Here is a 22,797-nt window from a genome sequence, read left to right on the forward strand (position 1 = left end):
AAAGGAATAGTAGTGGTAAAAAAAAAAGCACTTGTGGGTTTAACTAATCATTTTTTTTTTATTATTCTCCTTTCCGGGAGTGTGTCCTATGCCTACATACTTTTGCTGATAGGTGTTCCTTGTTCCCATCTCAAAAAGTTGGGAGGAATACGCTTGGGGGTCATGGTCTTTCTGTTCCCATGTCATAGCAGTGGGCAGGGGTCTCTGGGTCTTTAAAGGCTGTCTTAAAATTTTTGAGGATTATGGGTTGGTCCCATCTTAGGTATGGGTATCCCTTCCCAACATTAGGTTACAGTTGGTAACATTGTCTTTTTGGTACATAGGTGGTTTATTGTCCCCGAGGCAGTGTAGTAGGGGCTGAGGGTCTTCGCATAGAATAGTAGCTACAGCTTGGTTTTGTTGGGATTATCTGTGCCTTCAAATACTTTGGGCCTGGTTAGGATCAATTGCTGTCCTCTTAATACATTGTATTTTATGCATTGATTGCATTATTTTCCAATGTTGTGTTTTTATTCGTGCTAAAAATAAAAGGGTTGCTATGGAAATTTTAATCCAAAATAGAGATTTATTGGCTAGTTATTTAGGATAGGGGCAAGGATTTTATTTGAGTTACTGGATTAGAGATTAAAGTGGTTGTCAAGGCTGAAGGTTTTTAACCTTGATGCATTCTCTGCATTAGGGTAAAAAACCTTCTTAGTGCAGCTCCCCACACCTATACTTACCTGAGCCTGATCTTGATCCTGCACTATGCACGAGAGCAACGATTCTGTCTGCTCTCTGCCTCCTTATAGGCTCAGAGACAGCAGCAGAGGCCATTAGCTCCTATTGCTGTCAGGCACAGGAGTGGGTGGGGCCAAGCAAGCACTCTGTGTGTCTATGGACACGCAGAGCCGGCTTGGGAGTGAGCTTGCACGATGGTGGGCATTCGGCTGGGGGAAGGAGCTAGGAGCATCTGTGGGGACCCAAGAAGAGGAGGATTGGGCCTGCTTTGTGCAAAACCTTAGCACAGAGCAGGTAAGTATGACATGTTTGTTATTTTAAAATAATACAACTAGTTGTTTTACAGTCACTTTATGTAATCTGCAAGTCCCTCAATCATGTAAATTCAGGTAGGGTTTTCTGATAATTGAAGTTCGGCAGCCATGTAAAATGAAACAATTTTAAATGAAGATGTTTAAAATTGAAGCTCCAGCCAAATGCCAAAACTATTTCTTCTGGTTTTTGGACAAAGAGGAGAAAAGTTAGAACCTATCTTTGTGCCAGTGCGGCATGATTTATATCACTTTTTGCCAGTTTTTACTAGGACAGAACATGAGGGAATATTTCAAATTTTAGATTTGTGAATAGAATAGTATTGGGGGGTATGATCCAATGGGGGTGTATGTCTAGACATGCTCCATATGGCTATAGATGCTATGAGATGGTTGTTGAAAAGACTGAACAACAAATGTTGCCTTTGCACTGTAATTCAAATAAAAGTAGTGCCACCAGCACTTTGACTTCCTTAGCACAAGTTTTTGTTTGTCACATGCGGGGTAGTGACAGTTTGGAGCCACCAATGATTTCTAGAGCACACCAAAGCAGTAGTGACTGCTGTCTGAAAAAGGAGTTTGTTGATGGCTCCGAAATGTTGCCTTCATCCAATGGAGACACCTGCTCTAGTGATAACTGCTAAAAAGAAATTTCCCCTCGTTTTGGGAAAAAAATTTCTCACTTTCTCCTGTCTCTTAAAGACAAGTGAGAGTGAATCTCCACAGTGAGGACACAGCAATAAAAACCTTCCCTACTCCATCCAGAACTGGATAAAATAAATTTCTGCAGTTCCAATTAAGTCCAACCTAACTGACAATTTCTGGCATGGACGCATGTCCTTTCTTTTTGTTTTACTAAAGCTGATTTGAGAAAGACCAGTGTGTGGCCTTACACGTTTTGTATCAAATGCCTTTGTGGGAGAAGACAAGACCCAGAAAAAGATCCAAACACACAACTGGAGTTGTATGGCCAGGCATTGGAACATTATAGTACTACCATGGGAAAACCTTGTATGGATAGATGCTGTTGGGTCAAAGACCCACTGATTCATTCATTATATCCATGGTAGTGTTTATTTCCTGTATCCAGGCATTTTGACCCTTTTCTAAAAACATAGCATGCATTTCAGGCAGGGTTACCAATTTAAATAAGATGGGTGTATCAATATTTCTACTGCTGGTGTGCAGCCAGCTGACAAGTTCCTATGTAAATAGACCTTGATTTATGCGGCACAGCTTTACGGCTATAAATACTAATATCCTTGCAAATATTTGAGCACCTACAAGAGCTACAGAACATGGTTATTGCTTAAATAAAATAGGATGAGTTTCCACAAAAAGAAGAGCTGAGGTTGATTTTATCTAAGCCATTTTTATTTTCTTTGTCTTTTCACAGACTCTGAAGGAGATTGGCGATCAAGAGAATAATATAGCGGCTCTCAAACAAGCCATTCAAGATAAAGAGGCACCTATGAAAGTGGCTCAGACACGTCTGTATCAGCGCTCCTACAGGCCTAACGTAGAGCTGTGTCGGGACCCTGTACAGTTCCGGTGAGTGGATTATTTAGATGTCCTAATATTGATGGAGCCAACTGCAAACTCAAGGCCTTCTGGAGAATCAGGGGTTCAAAGTGCAGAGCTGGGGTGGGATGTCTTAAAAGAGGAACTGAGGCACAAAATTAATTTATTCTGTTTTTTGTTAACATTAACATTTTGCGCAGGTTTTTTTGAAAAACATTGGACTATCCACCTCTGCCACTTAACTAGCTTAAATTCTTATAACCCCCGTACATATCACAGACACTACTGGATCTCCATGGAGGTAAGGTCCTAGGTGGAAATTAAGTTTTAATTGTATTAAAATTGACATACAGTGGAAAAATATATGTAATAAGAAAAAGGTTTACATAAAGAATGCATAAAACAATTCCAACACATTTTGGAGTAATCAAGGCTCCTTCATCAGGAAGAGTTCTTTTTGCAATCAATGTAAGTATAATCTACAAAGTAAAACAAAAAATTACAAACATGTTCCTCATGTTTGACAGCTACTGGCTGTCCAAGTGGCAGAAAGCGGGACATACAGAAATAATAAATACTCACAGTGCCTTTGAACCATCGCTCTATACAGGTCAGCACATAAAAACACACAATTGATAGACAGAGGCCACCGTACAATGCACATGTAAGACACTGGACTGATGAATTAGAAAAGAAAAAAAAAAATCTCTGCAGACCATGCGAGGAGCCAAGGTCATACGCACTCGGACCCAACAGAGCAACTGGAGGGAAAGAACAAAAAGATAACAAATAAAATTAAAAATGTGTACCCGATTTATATTACCACTATGTAATGAGTGGAGGTTTAAAAAAGGCTGTGTGAGCAGGCATATACAATAAAGGATTGAAGAGTGCCAGGAAAATCAACCCCATATGGAGTGGGACTTGAATTATTCCTCTCCAGCTAGTAATTGTTAATAAGCCAAATCATAGCCAGCTGAGACCTATATGATGGATAATAATGAAATTGTATATTTGATCATTCAGTCCATAAATCACAATCCTGCAGCAAAGATGTGTGCATCAGATGACAGTATATAGCCACCAACCTAAAGAAAATAAATTCCAGCTTTGGTCCTATGCATATAGCAGATGGTGTGTAAGATGACCTGGTAGGCTCTCACTACACAGAGACTGTGGACCTCAAGGTTACTAAGGGATGAAACATATAGAGCAGGGATATGCAATTAGCGGACCTCCAGCTGTTGCAAAACTATAAGTCCCATGATGCCTCTGCCTCTGGGTGTCATGCTTGTGGCTGTCAGAATCTTGCTATGCCTCATGGGACTTGTAGTTCTGCAACAGCTGGAGGTCCGCTAATTGCATATCACTGATATAGAGCAGTGGGTGCAGTCAATTCACTGTTGGTACTGTAGGTGAGCCTCAAGCCTAGGCACACCACCTCTTGGAACAGAAAGCTGCATCCTTAACGAACCTCACCACTTTCTTTGATGCCATATCTCAACTCTATGAGGACCCCCAGCAAACTACCACTGCTGAGGCAGCATTACATTCCCTTCAGCAAGGCCCACAGAGCTGCTAAAGACTATGTGGCCGAATTCAAGCACTGGAGTTCTGACACCAATTGAAACGATGTGGCCCTCCGTTACCAATTCCGGATGGGCCTATCGGATGCTCTGAAGGATGAACTGGCACGGTTAGGGATACCCCAATCTTTGAATGCCCTTATCAACACAGATCGACCGACATCTAAGAGAATGTCGATCCGAGAGGTCTTCAGGACAATATCATCCAACTTGGATGCTACCCAAAGCTCCCAGCTTCCCCAGTCAGGCTCCTCCAGCTCCAGTAGTTCCTGCTCCCCATACGTCTGAGCCCATGGAATTGGGCTTGCTCTGTCCTTCTCTCACCACAGAAGAACGCCTGCGCCAGCAATCGAACAATCTGTCCATGTATTGTGGAGAACCTGGGCATTACGTGAGATCCTGTCCATCGAAAATGCGTAAGTGCCTATCAATCTCTTCTCCTCGTGTTCCTGTTTTACCCAACCTATCTTCTCATCTTGCTCTTCCTATCCTGTTACAGCTCCCAGGACGGAGTATCCAGGTGTCTGCCATAATTGACTCCGGAGCCTGCAGCTGCTTCATGGACTTGTCTTTTGCAGCAAGACACCTTATTCCACTTCAAACAAAGTTCCGGGGACTATCTGTATATCTGGCCGATGGGTCCACCATTAAATCAGGTCCGGTCACACAAGAGACTGTTGCCTTGTTGGCTACCATTGCCTCCCATCACCAAGAATTACTTCGCCTGGATGCCATTTCTTCACCCTTATTCCCCATCATCCTAGGCATGCCCTGGCTGCAGGCCCACAACCCTCACATTGACTGGGCCACTGGGGAAATGAAATTCCCCTCAACTTAGTGCCAGCAACACTGTCTACAAGAAGCCATAGGCAACCCCTCACCCCTACTCTGTCTGGACTCTGACTCTGAGTTACGCCAATCAGTTCCAGTGGTGTATCACGATTTGCTAGACGTATTCAGTAAGAAGGGTGCAGAGACCCTTCCTCTCCACAGACCCTATGATTGTCTGATTGAGCTTCTATCAGGTGCCAAGGTCCCCTTCGGGAGGATCTTCCCTTTAACTGAACTTGAACTGGGCACGCTGAAAGAATATATTGATGACAATCTGAGATACCTAGATGATATCCTGATTTTCTCTCCTTCAAGGCACGACCACTGCAGGCATGTCAGAAGTGTGTTAACCTGGCTCCGGCAGCATGGCCTTTACGCCAAACCAGAAAAATGTGAACTATAGAGCATTCAATTTCTATTGTTGATTATCTCAGTTGAAGGCATTATGATGGACCCCCAGAAAGTCACTACTATCCTAGACTGGCCAGTACCTGCAGACAAAAAAGGAGTCCAACGTTTCATCGGATTTGCCGATTTCTACCGGAAATTCATCAGGGGGGTTTCTGCCATTATCCCCCCATCACAGAATAAACCATGCAGGGCATCCGATTTCTCTGGTCTTCTGAAGCTCAGACTGCCTTTGAAACCCTTAAAAAAATGTTTACTTCAGCATCCATTTTGAAGCAGCCTGACCCTGCTCTGCCATTTGTTCTTGAAGTAGATGCATCTGAAATAGAAGTTGGAGCAGTACTTACTCAACGGCAAGGATCCAAAGCTCTACTCTATCCAGTCGCGTTCTTTTCCCGCAAATTGTCGACAGCAGAAAGGAACTACGATGTAGGGGACCGTGAGCTCCTGGCTATCAAGGCTGCACTGGAAGAGTGGTGATACTTGCTGGAAGGTGCGGTACACCCAATTCTGGTCTATACGGACCATAAAAATTTGGAATATCTGAGGACAGCGAAGAGATTAAAGCCACGGCAGGCCAGGTGGGCACTATTTTTCTCTAGATTTTCATTCCACATAACTTATAGGCCTAGGTCAAAGAACACAAAGTCTGACGCATTATCCCGCATGTTCAATGACTTTGAAAAGATCACACCTCCTGACAGTATCTTGCCCTCAGGAAACTTTCTTGTGTTACAGGAAACTCTTCTGTCATGGATCAAACAAGCCTCTTCCGAAACTACCTCTTTCCCAGAAACCAGCTTGCAGGCAAAGGATGGCCTACTATGGCATTAAGACAAAATCTTTTTACCTAGGGACTTAAGGGTTGTGGTATTGGAACTCTGCCATGATCACAAGCTGGCTGGACACTTCGGCGCCTTGAAGACTGACGAACTTGTGCAATGCACGTTCTGGTGGCCTCAGGTAGTAGGTGACTGTAAAAATATGTGGAATCCTGCACCATCTGTACTCGGAGTAAGAATAATAAAGTCAGGGCTTGGGGTTTGCTGAAGCTGTTGCCCATTCTAGAGAGACCTTGGAGGATGATCTCAATGGATTCTATCTTGGAACTTCCTCCGGCAGAGGGCTTTACTACCATCTTTATGGTGGTGGATAGACTGTCAAAAATGGCCCATTTTCTAACAATGAAAGGGACACCCTCGGCTGTTGAAACAGCACAAATCTTCATTAAAGAAATAGTAAGGCTCCATGGAGTTCCAGCCAATATCGTGTCCAATCGGGGAGTACAGTTCACTTCCAGGTTTTTAAAAGCCTTATGTGTATCTCCTGAGATTGAACTATCCTTTTCCTTGGCATACCATCCCCAGACAAATGGGCAAACAGAACCAACCAAATCCTGGAACAATACCTACGCTGCTTCTCGTCCTTCTCTCAGGACTATTGCGTCTCCCTGCTTGCTTATAGCCGAGTTCATCTATAACAATTCCTCTCATTCTGCCATCAAACAAACTCAATTTTTTGCCAATTACGGCTTTCACCGATCCTTTTTGCCCAGCACCATACCAAAATGTTCAGTTCCTGAGGTCTCTGAAACAATGGACTTCTTCAGCAAAAACATCAAACTGTTACAAGAAACCATGACCAAGACACAGGAATACAATAAAAGAATCTTCGATAAAAAGAAGCAAGGAGAACTAACCTTGGAACTGGGTAACCAGGTATGGTTCTCCATTGTAAATCTAAAGCTGGTCTGCCCTTTAAGGAAATTGGGCCCTAAATTCATGGGACCCTTTCCTGTAAAAAGGAGAATCAATTATTGGAATTACCCGACTCGTTTAAAGTCCACCAGGTCTTTCATGTGACCTTGTTGAAACCTGCTATTCCTGATCCTTCCTGAAGTACTGGTCCACTGGAGCCTGTAATAATCGACAGTGAGGAGGAATTTGAGGTTGAACCAATTCTGGACTGCAGAAAAGGGTACAATCAGATTCAATATTTAATTAAATGGAAGGGTTATGGGCCAGAAGATAACTCTTGGGAGCCTGAAAGCAATATCCATGCCAAGAAATTGATACAATCTTTTAAGAAATCCCATGCTGTGAAATTAGCCCAGTTGGGCATCCGGAGGCTGCCCTTAAGGAGGGGGCAATGTCAGGAAACATTACTGCTGGCTGAGCTGGTGCACGTCTGTGTGCGCTTTTGCTATTTAAACAGGATGTGCAAACAGGACCAGTGCTGTTTGCTCTGCAGCTTCCCGTGACCCCTGCTCCCTGTAATCTGCTTCTGTGATCGATTCCTGTGTTACCCGGCTTGCCTTTGTACTCTCCCTGCCTTCTGCCTGAACCTGAAGAACCTTGTCTTTGACCTTGATTCTGCCTGCTCCTTTAAGTACTACGCTGCCCCCCCAGCTACCGACCCGGCCTGTGACCCGACCTGTCTTGTCTGCTACACCTGTTTAAATATCTTCTGCCTGTGTATGACCCAGTCTGCCTGCACCTGCCTGTGCTCCATATCCCTCTGGGCTGATCCACTGTCTGCCAGTCCCAGCATCCTGGTGTGTGGTGTCAAGATATCGGTTGATCCAGTTTCCAGCCTGTCCACTGTCCAGATCTTTCACCTTGCTGGTATTCATCCCTGCAGCATCAGGAACCCCGAAGCGGGTCTTCTGACAGCTGACCCGCCAGGCACTCATACCATTCTGCACTCCTGAGCCACCTGTTTACTCTATCAGGGGCTGCAAGTCAGATACATAAGGGAGGTCTTCATCTGCATTATCAGGCTCATCCATCAGGTACGTGGGAACGTGACAATCTCTCTTCAGGCTCATTAACCAGTCTAGGTGTATGCTTTATCTGATGCTTTATTGAGAAATTGGATAGGTAGTGAGTAATGGTAGTTTATTCCCATAACTCTTAACAGCAATTTGAGGACACTGAACTTTCACTCGTAGAACTATTAGCCAAGCCCTTGTACAGAAGTGTTTGGGGCTTTGTAGCAGCAACTTGAGGAGAATCATCTTCCTTTCTGAACAATCCAACCAAAGTCCTTTCACTAATGCCCTGTACACACGGGCGGACTTTTCGGCAACAAAGGTCCGACAGTCTTTTCGACGGACTTTGACGGACTTTCGTCGAATCAGACTTGCCTACACATGATCACACCAAAGTCCGATGGATTCGTACGTGATGACGTACGACCGGACTAAAATAAGGAAGTTCATAGCCAGTAGCCAATAGTTGCCCTAGCGTCAGTTTTCGTCCGTTGGACTAGCATACAGACGAGTGGATTTTTCGATAGGAACGGAGTTCCGACATAAAGATTTGAAACATGTTCCAAATCTAAAGTCTGTCAGATTTTCAAAAGATAAAGTCCGCTGAAGGTCCGATGAAGCCCACACACGGTCGAATTGTCCGCCGGATTCGGTCCGTCGGACCAGTCCAGTCGAAAAGTTTGCTCGTGTGTACAGGGCATTAACAATAAATAGACTAAGCTCTTCAGGACACAGAACGCAATAGGGTTCATTTACTAAAACTGGAGAGCTCAAAATCTGGTGCAGCTTTGCATGGTAGCCAATCAGCTTCTAACTTCCGCTTGTTCAATTAAACCTAACAAATCTGGAAGCTGATTGGTTTTTAAGCAGAGCTGCACCAGATTTTGCAATCTCCAGTTTTAGTAAATCAACCCGAATGTCCCTTTTAAACACACTGACTCAAGCACAAAAGTGATGGCCTCAGCACACAGTCTCTACAATCTCTCTCACTAGTCTGTACTCACAAATGTCAGTTGTCTCCTTCCAATATCCTCATGACACTTTCATCCTGCGGTACCAGACTAGATCCTCAGATGACCATCCCCCAGTCAGCCTCCAGCAACTTCCAGCAAACAGGCCTCCAGGTAGCCCATCTGAGGCCTCAACACCCCTGCAGGCACATGGCCAAATGGCTGTGATCTCCTTCTTAGGAAAAAGACCAGGCTGTTCTCTGTCCCGGAGTATTGATACAGACTCCCAGTCCCCAACTGGCACTTCTCCCCAGGGATTGACCAGGGCTGTATGAATATTCAGTTCCTGATTAGACTCTTCCTGCCCATTAACTTCCAGAACATTTCTGGACCAACCAGGGGGAAGCAATCAGTCCTGCAGCCACTGAAACAAAGAGCAGGCCAGAACAATCAATACAGCCACACTGATCACAGTGAGCCAGAATTATAATTACCTATCAATGAACTGCGGCTCAACTGGATACGGTGAGCCAGAAGTAAGAGTATCTAATCCTAGCACCTACCTAGCAGGGAGCTACATACATTGATATCATTGTTGGTAAGCATTGTCATGGAACCGTTTTCCACACTCCGCTTGATTGTTTCCATCAGTACACTGCTTCCTCCAGTCTGGACCTTCAGATACCAGATATTACAGCCACATGTTGTAACCAAGAACCAGGCGAGACTAGCTCAGTTACAGAACTGCAACATAGAATGTTTTTTTGGACAAGGATACAGGCTTTTTATACACTTGAAAAGTATGTCAGTCCCCCACATACACAATAGCCCAAATATTTACCCAAAACATCACACAATGGGTTCGATAATGAGGTAGGATTGACTCATGGCTATTCCCCCCCTTCTCTAGCAATTACTAGCTGACCATAATATATGTAACATGCTAATTAATGCAGCACTTAAACCAGCCCAGGTGAACAGACTGCCTGGCAACAAGGGTAAAACAGAGTACCGTATATACTCGAGTATAAGTCGAGTTTTTCAGCACATTTTTTTGTGCTGAAAGTGCCCCCCTCGACTTATACTCGAGTCAAGCACTTTTCTGCAGCAAAAAATTTTATTTTCCGAACCGACTTTGGGGCCCCGTATCTCAGGGCCACTTGGTTAGGAACCCCAAATTTGGTGTGCCAACCCAGTGGAACTGGTACCACAACATATCCAAAGCTGGGGTTCCTAGCACCAAGTGGACACAGTTGACCGACTTTGGGGCCCCGTATCTCGGGGCCACTTAGTGCTAGGAACCTGGGGTTTCTAGAACCAAGTGGCCCCGAGATACGGGGCCCCAAAATCGGTTCGGAAAATGTCATTCTCTGCTGCAGAAAAGTGCTTGACATTTTCTGAACCAATTTTGGGGCCCCGTATCTCGGGGCCACTTGGTTCTAGAAACCCCAGGTTCCTAGCACTAAGTGGCCCCGAGATACGGGGCCCCAAAGTCGGTCAACTGTGTCCATCTGCAGTAATGTCATTTCGGGGATCCTTTGGGTTCAGAGACCCCAAATTTTGGCTGCAGCTAGGGGGCATCTAGGAACCCTTAACTACCGAGTTTGAAGTTCGGCTGACCTATGGCTGCAAATGGGCACAGTGAGGCATGCAAATGGGCACAGTGAGGTTTCCACTTACAGTAGCTGTGCATTTCTCACCCTCGTCTTATACTCGGGTCAATACGTTTTTCCCATTTTTTTGTGGTAAATTAGGGCCTCGACTTATACTCGGATACACTTATACTCGAGTATATATGGTACGTTATACATTATTCTAAGTATAAACACAGAACACCTTAAAAAATAGACAATAGCAGGAGACCCCAGTAGCAGACTGTTCGTCTCGTACCTATGATAGTCTGAGGCAACGTTCATACAATGTTCCATCATTCTGATACAGTGGAATTAATGTATCAGATTTCTTGAGGGATATTGTTGATAAATATTACTTTCCGATCTGCAGTAATTCAAACCATGTTCTCAGTGTCCATTAAGTGGTGGTCCATCATTAGAGAATGATCTGCTCTCTCCCTGGGCCATAGTCAGTGGGAAAGAGGCTTGCTCCTAGTCCTCTCCAGAAGCCCCTATTATGGTTAGGTCTATCGCAAGCATCATGGTTCAGTATCTCACTCCATCAAACTTATGACAGACAACAAGCAAAGAGGCAGCAAGTGAAAGGGGATATAAGAATAACCTAAAATGTTGTCTGACATGTGCTTTTGCTTTTGCTAGACACCATTGAACACAGAATACGCTGGAGGTTATCTGTCCTTTAACGAAATACAGCTGCCTGTCACTTTATAGAGTGACCAATTCGCATGTCTTCCAGATAAACAATGTTAATGTTTTATAAGTTATCATGTCGGAAGATTTTGATCCCTGGGTAATGTGCTATCTTTTCATTGTTCTTTGCTGAAGTGTTTAAAGATTGATGAGGTGGCTCTTAATAATATGTCTCGATCAATTCAAATCAGAGCCGGCTTCTAAAACTCCAAGGAGCAATGAGTCATGTTCTAGCCATACTGTACAGTCCACGGAGATCAGCACTTCCCTTTGATCACACAGACACAAGGAGGACAGAAATGAAGGCTAATCAGACCGATAAGCAAACAAACTAGATTGGGGTGATGCTTTACCACTATGACAGCGGAAATCAAAATAGTCCAAGGCCTGGCAATGGCAATAACGTAGAGCCTCTAGAGTGGAAACCAGATCAGAGGCCAGAACGTAAACGGAAATATGCTGTGTTTAATTTTTTATGATCAGGAGTGAATATTAAAATTGGTGGTTCCATCCACTGGTCTCTACGTCATTACTGCATCTTCTTGACATAGGATCTTAAACCACAGTACATTACAGAGGGCCAGTATCCAACACACCCAAAAGTATATTGGATATAAAGAGGCCATAACTTTGCAAGAGAGTGAAGATCAGAAAACTTTAAACCAGGCGCGTCAAACTCAATTTTTACCGCAGGCCGCATTAGCATTATGTTGCTCTCAAAGGGCTGGTTTTATCTGTAATACTATATAAATGTATCTGCTCTTTTTCATATTAAATAATTGCTCCAGCATTCAATTATTACTGGTTTTAGTAATAACTTAAAGCTGTAGTAAACTGCCGGCTTAAAAAAAAAAAAAAACTACAAGGCAAAGTAATAATGTCCTAGTATGCATCACATTATGTGAAACTTACCTTATAACGAAGGCTTCCAGCAGCACGCTGTCACCGCTGACGGCTTCCATCTTCACCCGGACTTCCTTCCAGTTTGGCGGGGGGTTCCGGTCCTTTGATTTGACGAGCCACAATGACGTCACTCCCACGCATGCATGTGGGAGCCACTGTTCACAGCACAGGACTCTAAAGGAAAGGTACAGGCAAGCCATTTCTTCAAGCAAATATCTCCTAAATGGTGCATATTTAGGCGATATTTACTGTACCTCTAGGTAAGACTTATTATAGGCTTACCTAGAGGTAAAAATCAACCATCGACTGCTCAGATAGGGAAGGGGGGGCAGAGGCAAGCCTCTCCACAGCGACACGGAGAAATGCAGGATCTGGTGGAAGAGTTTTGTCCTCCTCCCTGCTGCCGACTGCTGAGACATAGTGGGGCTGAGACAAGCAGCAGGAAAGGTGTAAGGGGCACATGAAATGGCCTGGTGGGCTGGATTTGGCCACACATGCTTTGACACATGCTTAACACACATGCTTTAAACCCAACTGAACTTTCAGCTTAAATCATATAAATTAATTCCAGGTGTATCAAGGACATGTTCACATCTACGTTTTTTCAGCCACTGCATTTTTGGAAAGGGTCAGGGACTTTTTTAAATGCAAAATGGTTCTTTTTTTGCTTTTTTGGTCCAATAGACTTCAATGGAAAAGCTGCAGTAAAGCATGTAGTGCGAATTTGCCGCAATTTGCGTTTTAAGGTTATTAATCTGCCAAATTGGCCAAAAAAAACATAAATAATGCAAAATCCAAATCGTGGTACAAGTCATTCCATAGATTATGTGATTTTTCTTTCCTTCCTCCTGTGGTGGAAGAAAATTTGTTTGACTGACTGTGTTGATGGGGGAATCCCTCCAACAGTGCTATTGTGTTCTGCCAGTGGGGAGCCTTCCCTGCCAGCAGAACACAACGATTAGTGTTGCCGGATATAGCATTAATTGTTCAGGAAAAACCCGACAGACAGGGGTGTCCATACACGGATCTAAATTTGTCAGATCCCTGCTGAACCAGTTGAATTTTGATCCATGTATGGCCAGTTTAAGTCAAAGACATTGAATTTCCCCCAGCTGAATTTTTTCATTTACTATCTGTAAAGGTACCCAAAGGCTTCAAAGGATTACTTTACACTATGAAGCTCTGTTATATGCACACTCAGTATCTGGGAGACTGCATCTGATATCAGCATAAGCTCAGGCAACCGAGTAGCCAATTTCAGCCATTCTGTAGTCACTAGAGGTCACTAGAAGATTAGACAAATTTCTCCATCCAGCCCAGTTCCTGCAAATTGCAGTTCTGCGATCCTTGATGTGATGTACCAGTCTCTTCTTGAGTGTGTCAGTTATCCAGCAATATGGATGCTATGTCAGGTATAAATAATAAGATAACTGCTGCATTGTGAGTAGCAGATTGTAGGCAGCTAATCCTAATCACATTCGTCTATGGAGGATAACAGGAATTCTTTGTGCCTTTCCCAACAATAAACCCGCAGTGCATTTTGTCGTGTGTGAATCTGTAGAGTAGATAAAGTTTGCAATTTGTTTTCTTTTTGTGAGAGTTGAATACATTCCCTGACCTGTGGTTGGATAGGAGTGCTTTATTACATACGCTGTCCTTCTATAGCTATTGAAGAGATCAGAGAATGCAATTGGTACAGCTATTGTAAGAGTAAAAACCAACACAGATGAATGCTTCTAACAAGGCCAAAATGCTACCAGATATGAGTGAGGCCATGTTTTTCTTTCAGATGAACAGGAACTAAGGACATGTTGTTTACACCACAAGTCAGAGAAAAAAAACATCATAGAAGAAAGTATAAAAAAAATCTCATGGCTATACTTACAGAAGATAACACTCATTATACATCACACTATTAATCTCAATGTTGGTATTAGTTTTCTTTGAAGTTTTTTCAATGATACCTTTCCGCACTTTCCCTCATAAAATTTCTAATTGAGACCAGAGAAAGCAATTTGAACAACTATTGTATGAGTAAAACCTCAAAGCACATGATACTTCTAACAAGGCCGAAACACTACCAAAGACGAGTGAGGCCATGCTTTTTCAGATTGCCTGGAACTAGGGACACACAAAACAAATAGAAACCGCAGTAAAAAAAAATGTTATAAAATCTCATAGCTATGCCTCTAGAAGCTATTACCCGTTATTCATCACATTAATCATCTAAATTGTCAGGACCAGGATCTGAACCTTCAGCCTCTGCTGCAGTCGGCAGTAGCTCCTCTTGATGACCTACCTGATATACTGGACAGCTCCCTGTCTGATCCTTTTGACTTTCTTCGAATGTACTAGGCCAGTGCGCCCTCTGTTTTTATCTATTTTCCACAGTGTTCTGAGGACAACCCTAGTCCTAGAGGGCAACAAGGCTCCAAAAGTATTGTCCACTTCTACTACAAAGTTCTTTTACAGTTTGGGCCATCACACTTATGCATAGGGGATTATTGTTGTATTTCTTGCCTTGTCTTTTATACCGGGTATACATTGAACTCTTTTCTTCTTCCAATTACTTCTTGATTTAAGCCATGTCTTTGCATTTCCTGTTTACCTGATTATTGTGCTCTCTCCAGCCAATATCTTGTTCTTTTGCATACCTGCAGTTCTCATCTCCACTACCACTCTTTACCAACTTTTGGCTTGTTCTTTGACTACACTTCCAATTGATCCCAAACTGCAACCAGTTTTTCCTGACCTTTGACTTGTTTACTGACTGTGCTTTTGCTTGATCCCTACCTGCTACATCTGCTACTGGACCTTGACTTGCGCACATCCTGGTGGGGCGATCCTAAGGACCGCAACCTGGTATTAACATGCAGCATAACCCATCTCCACCATCTGGAGTTCTGGTGTATACCAATTAGTACTTAGACCCTGCACCTCAGGTGAGCCCACATCATCCACCAGGGAGACCTGCTTGTTTACTTATCCTGCTGGTCGGTGTGAGCCTCTTTACTGACCCCTAACTGTGACATAAATACTTATATTCTTTTTTTTAGTTTTTCAGTGATATCTTTTAATACTATATTCTCTTCTATCCTCATTCTAATTGTCTGGACTTGCAACCCCTTCAACATAAGAATCTAAAGGTCTGAGAACTTCCCAGGAATCTCAGAATCTTCCAGAAATTTGAAGATCTGAGACTTAGGCAGACCATAGATGGTGCAATTGGTTGCAGGAAAGAAAATTGCTTGATCCCCCCATCAACACAGGCAGTGTTGATGGGGAAATCCCTCCCGTGGAGCTATTGTGTTCTCCCATCGATGGGGGCAAGGGGAGCCATCCCTGCCGGAAGAACACAATGATTATTGCTATCAGCTATAATCACCATTCTGACTGTCACCTTTTTCTTCTGTTCTTCCCCCCACTGGTGTCCCAAATGTATTTTTTTTTTATATCCTTTGCACCTTCTGCCCAACGTTCTCACCCTTAGCAACCCTGCTTTCTTCATCTCTAACATTACTGTTCGCTTCATGTATGAAGATTAAGTTCCGTTATTATTCAAGGCAAAAAAAGCTAAAGTCCACCACCCATGAGCTGTGGACTACTTCAGCATAGGTTGCCGAGTGAGGTAACTAGCCCTAGGTGATACACAGGGATGAAACATATCCTTCTACAGCCATTCAAAGTGCAGAAATTATACTGTTTGTCTGAGATTTCAAAAAGGAGGGGGCAGGGAGTTCAAAAGCGAACTGCATAGGTGTGAACCGAGCCTAAGTCATTCCATAGATTATGTGAGTATTCTTTCCTTCCTCCTGTGGTGGAAGAAAATTTGTTTGATTGACTGTGTTGATGGGGGAATCCCTCCCACAGTGCTATTGTGTTCTGCTGGTGGGGAGCCTTCCCTGCCAGCAGAACACAATGATTAATGTTGCCGGCTATAGCACCAATTGTTCAGGAAAAACCTGACAGACAGGGGTGCCCATACATGGATCGAAATTTGTCTGATCCCTGCTGAACCAGTTGAATTTTGATCCATGTATGGCCGGCTTAAGTCAGTCAAAGACATCAAAAGATTTCTTTACACTATGAAGCTCTGTTATATGCACACTCCGTATCTGGGAGACTGCATCTGATATCAGCACAAGCTTAGGCAACCGAGTAGCCAATTTCAGCCATTCTGTAGTCACTAGAGGTCACTAGAAGATTAGACAAATTTTTCCATCCAGCCCAGTTCCTGCAAATTGCAGTTCTGCGATCCTTAATGTGATGTACCAGTCTCTTCTCGAGTGTGTCAGTTATCCAGCAATATGGATGCTATGTCAGGTATAAATAATAAGATAACTGCTGCATTGTGAGTAGCAGATTGTAGTCGGCTAATCCTAATCACATTCGTCTATGGAGGATACGAGGGATGAGCCTCATCATTCCTCAGCAGACATCCTTGTCTGATTGTTTTCTTTTTGCCTTTCCCAACAATAAACCCGCAGTGCATTTTGTTGTGTGTGAATCTGTAGAGTAGATAAAGTTTGCAATTTGTTTTTTTTGTGAGGGTTGAATACATTCCCTGACCTGTGGTTGGATAGGAGTGCTTTATTACATACACTATCCTTCCATAGATATTGAGGAGATCAGAGAATGCAATTGGTACAGCTATTGTAAGAGTAAAAAACAACACAGATAAATGCTTCTAACAAGGCCAAAATGTTACCAGACATGAGTGAGGCCATGTTTTTCTTTCAGATTAACAGGAACTAAAGACATGTCTAATGCCCTGTACACACGGTCGGACATTGATCGGACATTCCGACAACAAAATCCATGGATTTTTTTTGACGGATGTTGGCTCAAACTTGTCTTGCTTACACACGGTCACACAAAGTTGCCGGAAAATCTGATCATTCTGAACGCGGTGACGTAAAACACGTACACCGGGACTATAAACGGGGCAGTAGCCAATAGCTTTCATCTCTTAATTTATTCTGAGCATGCGTGGCACTTTGTGCGTCAGATTTGTGTACACACGATCGGAATTTCCGTCAATGGATTTTGTTGTCGGAAAATTTTATAGCATGGGGTAGAGCCAGACAACCCCATGTACTGTATGATACAAGAGATGACTAATGTAGAAAGTTGCACCTCTACTTTACACAGGTGAAGCAGGGCCATGAACTGTTCCTGCCCCTTAGGGGAAGTAACAGCATTTCATTTACGACCTTGTACATTAAATCTGCTCTTTCTACTCAGTGTTCTTCTGAGTCATTTCTTCCCCCTCACAAGAGGGTTTAGGAGAGGGGTGGTAGGCAGGAAGGGTAAGGAGTGCGGGAAAGTTTTGGGTTGAAGGGTAAAAGTAGAAGTAAAGGAAGAGAAAGGGGGGCTCCTGGGGGGGGGGGGGAGCGGAACGATATGCAGGCCCCGGGAGCAAGGGTGCTGTTTGTACAGATCCGAATCTTTAAATAAGAACCATCTAATCCAGGTAGACACATGTGAGGACATGGTTTCTATGCTTGGATTTCTAATTTCCTCCATCCCTACCATCTGTTCAATTTGATTAAACCAATCAGAAATCTCCAGGGTTTTAGTGAATTTCCTGAATTTGGGGACAATTGTTTTGGCCCAATTCAATAGGTGAATGGTGTGGGAGCGTTTGTATTTGGAGGGAGATCAGTCTGTGTGGTGTAGTAAAAAAGTAACTGGGTCGAAGGTTAGGTTGCAATCCATTATATTTCCTATTTGGGAATGAATTTCAGTCTAGAAGGGACGACCTTCTCTATCTTCCTTCATCAAATATCCATCAAAATTTGATCCTGATGTCATCTCTGTCCCCTTGTTACTCAATCAAATCTTTCTTGCTCAAACCCACCATTGATTCCCTCATTCTATCAGCTGATATTCCTCAAACCCACCACCATCAAGTCTTGCTTTCTTCCTCTGAAAGGAACTAAATACACCACAGTAGAAAAGAGCATTATTATTTAGAAACCATATGCAATCAAATGTGTTTACATGGGTTTCTGATTGTATCTTTGAAAAATTGTGCTATTTGTGAACATAATTTGATCAATTTTTGAATCAATTTTTCAAAGGTCAGATTAGAAAATGAAGCAATTATACAACCTGAAACACTTTCTATTATTTTCACTATAGCCGTGCCATTTATGATTTGTCAATAACATAACTATGGTTGTAACTGGAATGTAATAAAAAAATAAATCATCATTGGTGTTTTCATAGCATAATAGAAAAGTGATTTTAGATTTTACACGAAGAAGGTTATGGAAAACAAAGCCAAGACTGGAGTTGCTTAGGGTAGACTTTATGATTATATTCCCATATGCATCTCTACATCTCATATTATGTATATCAATTTTTCTGTGTTTATTCAGGCTGGTGAGTGAAGTGGGAGAGCTGTCAGAGTCTGTGGAGTTCCTCAAGCAGAAACTGGAGGAGGCAGAGCAGAGTCTCCGCAACTTGGAGGACACCAGAATGTCTCTGGAGAAGGATATTGGTAACAAAGCCAACACTTTGTTTATTGACCGGGAGAAGTGTATGACCCACCGCACTCGCTACCCCACTGTGGTGAAACTCTCCGGCTACCAGTAGAGGGAGCTGAAAATCAGATTTTATCATGTGTTCCTGGTGTTTGAGCGGGTGTGCATAAACTCTTTGAAAATCTATTTCATTTCAGTTTGAAAAATAAACTATGCAATAAAGCAGTTATAGCTTATTCTTGCATTTTTCCCCTGTTTTGTCATGCCACCTGCTAATGATAATGCAGATAATGTACAAAATCCATAGGTTGATCATGGGATTGCCTACTGTCATTACTGGCATTAAAGTTTGCCCTACTGTCAATGTGTTCCTTATTGGGTACCACTGTGACTGCACTAAGCAATGATGTGCAGCCAGTACTAGATTGAGTGCATAAAGAAATGAAATGGTTAAAAGAGGTTGAAGGAGATCAGCGAGGTGAAAGAAAAGGATGAAAAAAATGTGAAGATACACAGGGCTTTAGCAAACTAAATGTCATCCATGTGAAGGGTAGGGATGGTCCCGATGTTCGAGTCTAATGTAAGTTCGACCCGAACATCGGGTGTTCATTTTTTCATAGAACAAACATATGGGGCGCTCATGGGAAGTTCACCCGCCGCGGAGCGCCCCATAATTGCACTGCGAGATCACAGTGCATTGACAGCTGCTGATTGGCCAAAGCATGTACCTGACCTGTATGCTTTGGCCAATCACAGTGCGATGTGCTGTGAGAGCCATGATTGGCCAAAGGCAGGGTACCTTTGGCCAATCATGGCTTAGGGGCTAAGTCCACGCCCCACACTATATAAGGCTGCTGCTTACATGGCGACCATATACAGTGAATGAATGGAGATTAGGCAGGTAGTGTAGTGTGCAGTCAGTCAGTGTAGAATATATAATACAGTGAAGAGTATATAATGCAGTCATTGTAGTATATATATTACAGTTCAGGGGATATGTTGCAGTCAGTGTAGTACTGTATATATAATACAGTTCAGAGTATATAGTGCAGTCAGTGTAGTATATATAATACAGTTCAGCGTATATAGTGCAGTCCGTGTAGTATATATAATACAGTTCAGAGTATATATAATACAGTTCAGAGTATATAGTGCAGTCAGTGAAGTATATATAATACAGTTCAGAGTATATCATGCAGTCAGTGTAGTGTATATATAATACAGTTCAGAGTATATAGTGCAGTCAGTGTAGTATAAATAATACAGTGCAGAGTATATAGTACCATCAGTATATTATTTAAAATACATTGCAGAGTATAAAGTGCAGTCAGTGTACTATATATAATATAGTGCAGGGTATACAGTGCAGTTCAGTGCAGAGTAAACAATAAAGTATATTGAAGTGGTTAAGGGGAACCCTATGACAGAATTTAGATAAAAAAAAAAACGGCGTGGGGTCCCCCCCAAAATCCATACTAGGCCCTTTGGGTCTGGTATAGATTTTAAGGGAAACTCCACACCAAATTAAAAAAAAAAAAAAACAGTGTGGGATCCCCCCCCAAAATCCATACCAGACCCTTATCCGAGCATGCAGGAAAGGGAGAGGACGAGCGAGTGCCCCCACCCCTCCTGACCCATACCAGGCCCCTTGCCCTCAACATAGGGAGGGTGCTTTGGGGTACACCCCAAAGCACCTTGTCCAAGAGGACAAGGGCATCTTCCTGACAACCCTGGCCAGTGGTTGTCGGGGTCTGCGGGCGGGGCGGCTTATTGAAATCTGGAAGCCTCTTTTAACAAGGGGGCCCCGTATCTTGCCCCTCCCCCTATGTGAATGGGTATCAGGTACATTGTACCCCTACCCATTCACCAAAAAATTGTCAAAAAGTAAAAAACACAAGAGATAGTTTTTGACAATACCTTTATAAAATAAGAAGAAAAAAAAAAAGTGTCCCACGATGTACATCCACCATCAATCATGCCGCCCGACGGACCCAAAAAAAAGAAAAATGTCAAAAAGCTCCGCCTCCATGGGAGGCCTCCTGATGACTGCTGTCTCTTGACTTTGACAGTTGTTATATAGGCAAGGGCGGGGCCACCCAGTGACGTAAATGAGTGACAACACCCCCTTCGGATGTCATGAGACATCATGTGATGTCAGAGGGGGGTGGGTCATCCAGTTATGTCAGCGGGAGGCCCCGCCCTTGCCTATATAAGAGCTGTCAAAGCGAAAAGATAGCAGTTGCCGGGAGGCCTCCCATGGAGGTGGAGTTTTTTAGGTTTTTCTATTTTTTGGGTACGTCAAGCAGCGTGATTGAAGGTGGATTTACATCGCAAGACACTTTTTTTTTTCTTTTTTAATAAGGGAATTGTCAAAAACTGTCTCTTGTGGTTTTTACTTTTTGACGCTTTTTTGGGTGAATGGGTAGGGGTATACCCATTCACGGAGGAGGGCGGGATCTGGTGGCCCCCTTGTTGAAGGGGGCTTCCAGAATCAGATAAGCCCCCCATCTGCAGACACCGATAACCCTGGCCGGTGGGGACAAGGTGCTTTGGGGTGGGGGGCGTGTGTCTATGGGAATGTTTGACCATTCTTCCAGAAGCGCATTTGTGAGGTCTGGCACTGATGGGGACGAGAGGGTCTGGCTCGCAATCACCACTCTAATTCATCCCAGAGGTGTTCTATCAGGTTGAGGTGCAGGCCAGTAAAGTTCCTCCATCCCAAACTCGCTCATCCTTTTCTTTTTGGACCTTGCTTTGTGCACAGTCATGTTGGAACGGGAAGGGGTCATCCCCAAACTGTTCTCACAAAGTTGGGAGCATGAAATTGTCCAATATGTCCTGGTATGCTGACACCTTAAGTGTTCTCTTCACTGGAACTAAGGAGCCAGGCCCAACCCCTGAAAAACAACCCCACACCATAATCCCCCCTCCACCAAATGATTTCAACCAGTGCACAAAGCAAGGCTGTTCCTATCTTCCAGCTGTGCTCTTCCGTTATCCCCCTGTCACACAGGCTTCTGATGGGAATTACAAGTGGTCATTTGAACACACATGTAGGCATGGTCCACTGTTGTCACCTATTGAGCATCTTTGGGGCATCCTCAAATGGAAGGTGGAGGAGCGCAAGGTCTCTAACATCCACCAGCTCTGTGATGTCATCATGGAGGAGTGGAAGAGGACTCCAGTGGCAACCTGTGAAGCTCTGGTGAACTCCATGCCCAAGAAGGTTAAGGCAGTGTTGGAAAATAATGGTGGCCACACAAGATATTGAAACTTTGGGCCCAATTTGGACATTTTCACTTCAGGGGTTGAGTTATTTTGAGGAGACAACAAATTTACACTATGTAAAAAACAAATTAATCAGCGCAAAAAATACTAAAATCCTACAGCAGCTGAACACTGAGGGTCAAGATATCAAATCCCAAATGTCAATAAAATAAAAAAGCAGTGCAGCGCATAAACAAACAAAAGACGTAAAAAATCTTAAATAGTAATAAGGAAGTCCATAAAATTCATATTCAGAAAAACACCAGGTGTCCAAAACAGTGATTCTATGGATGGTAAACAGGGTGATCGTGTGACAACCTCCACCAGCAGTGAATCCTAGCCGCTCACCTTAAAATATGGACCCCTGAGTATATCAGTCAGGTCACTTAGGCGGTCCCTTCACAAGGGTATACAGGCTGGTCTGCTAGATGTAAAGATCACTGGAGATGAGTGCATACTAATTGCATGGGATCCCTTGTATCCTGACCACAGCCTTTGATATATTCATACATAGAATGACAGCAATACAATATAGTGCTCTCCGTTTGATATAGGGACCTGACTGTAATATTCAGGGGTCCATATTTTAAGGTGAGGGGCTAGGATTCACTGCTGGTGGAGGTTGTCACACGATCACCCTGTTTACCATACATAGAATCACCGTTTTGGACACTTGATGGTGTTTTTCTGAATATGAATTTTATGGGCTTCCTTATTA

The 22,797-nt window shown here is 43.3% G+C and overlaps 1 protein-coding gene across 1 annotated transcript in view; it reads left to right on the forward strand.

Annotated features, from left to right (window-relative positions):
* Nucleotides 1-19,048, forward strand: part of TEKT4 (tektin 4) — a 114,783-nt gene extending 95,735 nt beyond the window's left edge. Inside the window, exons 5-6 of the mRNA XM_073636415.1 lie at nt 2,428-2,582; nt 18,708-19,048. Of these exons, the coding sequence (XP_073492516.1) occupies nt 2,428-2,582; nt 18,708-18,924 (372 nt within the window). The 3' untranslated portion in view covers nt 18,925-19,048. The remainder of the gene's footprint in view (nt 1-2,427; nt 2,583-18,707) is intronic.
* Nucleotides 19,049-22,797: the final 3,749 nt, after the last annotated feature.

Source organism: Aquarana catesbeiana, linkage group LG06 (assembly GCF_042186555.1).
Source record: "Aquarana catesbeiana isolate 2022-GZ linkage group LG06, ASM4218655v1, whole genome shotgun sequence".
NCBI lineage: Eukaryota > Metazoa > Chordata > Amphibia > Anura > Ranidae > Aquarana > Aquarana catesbeiana.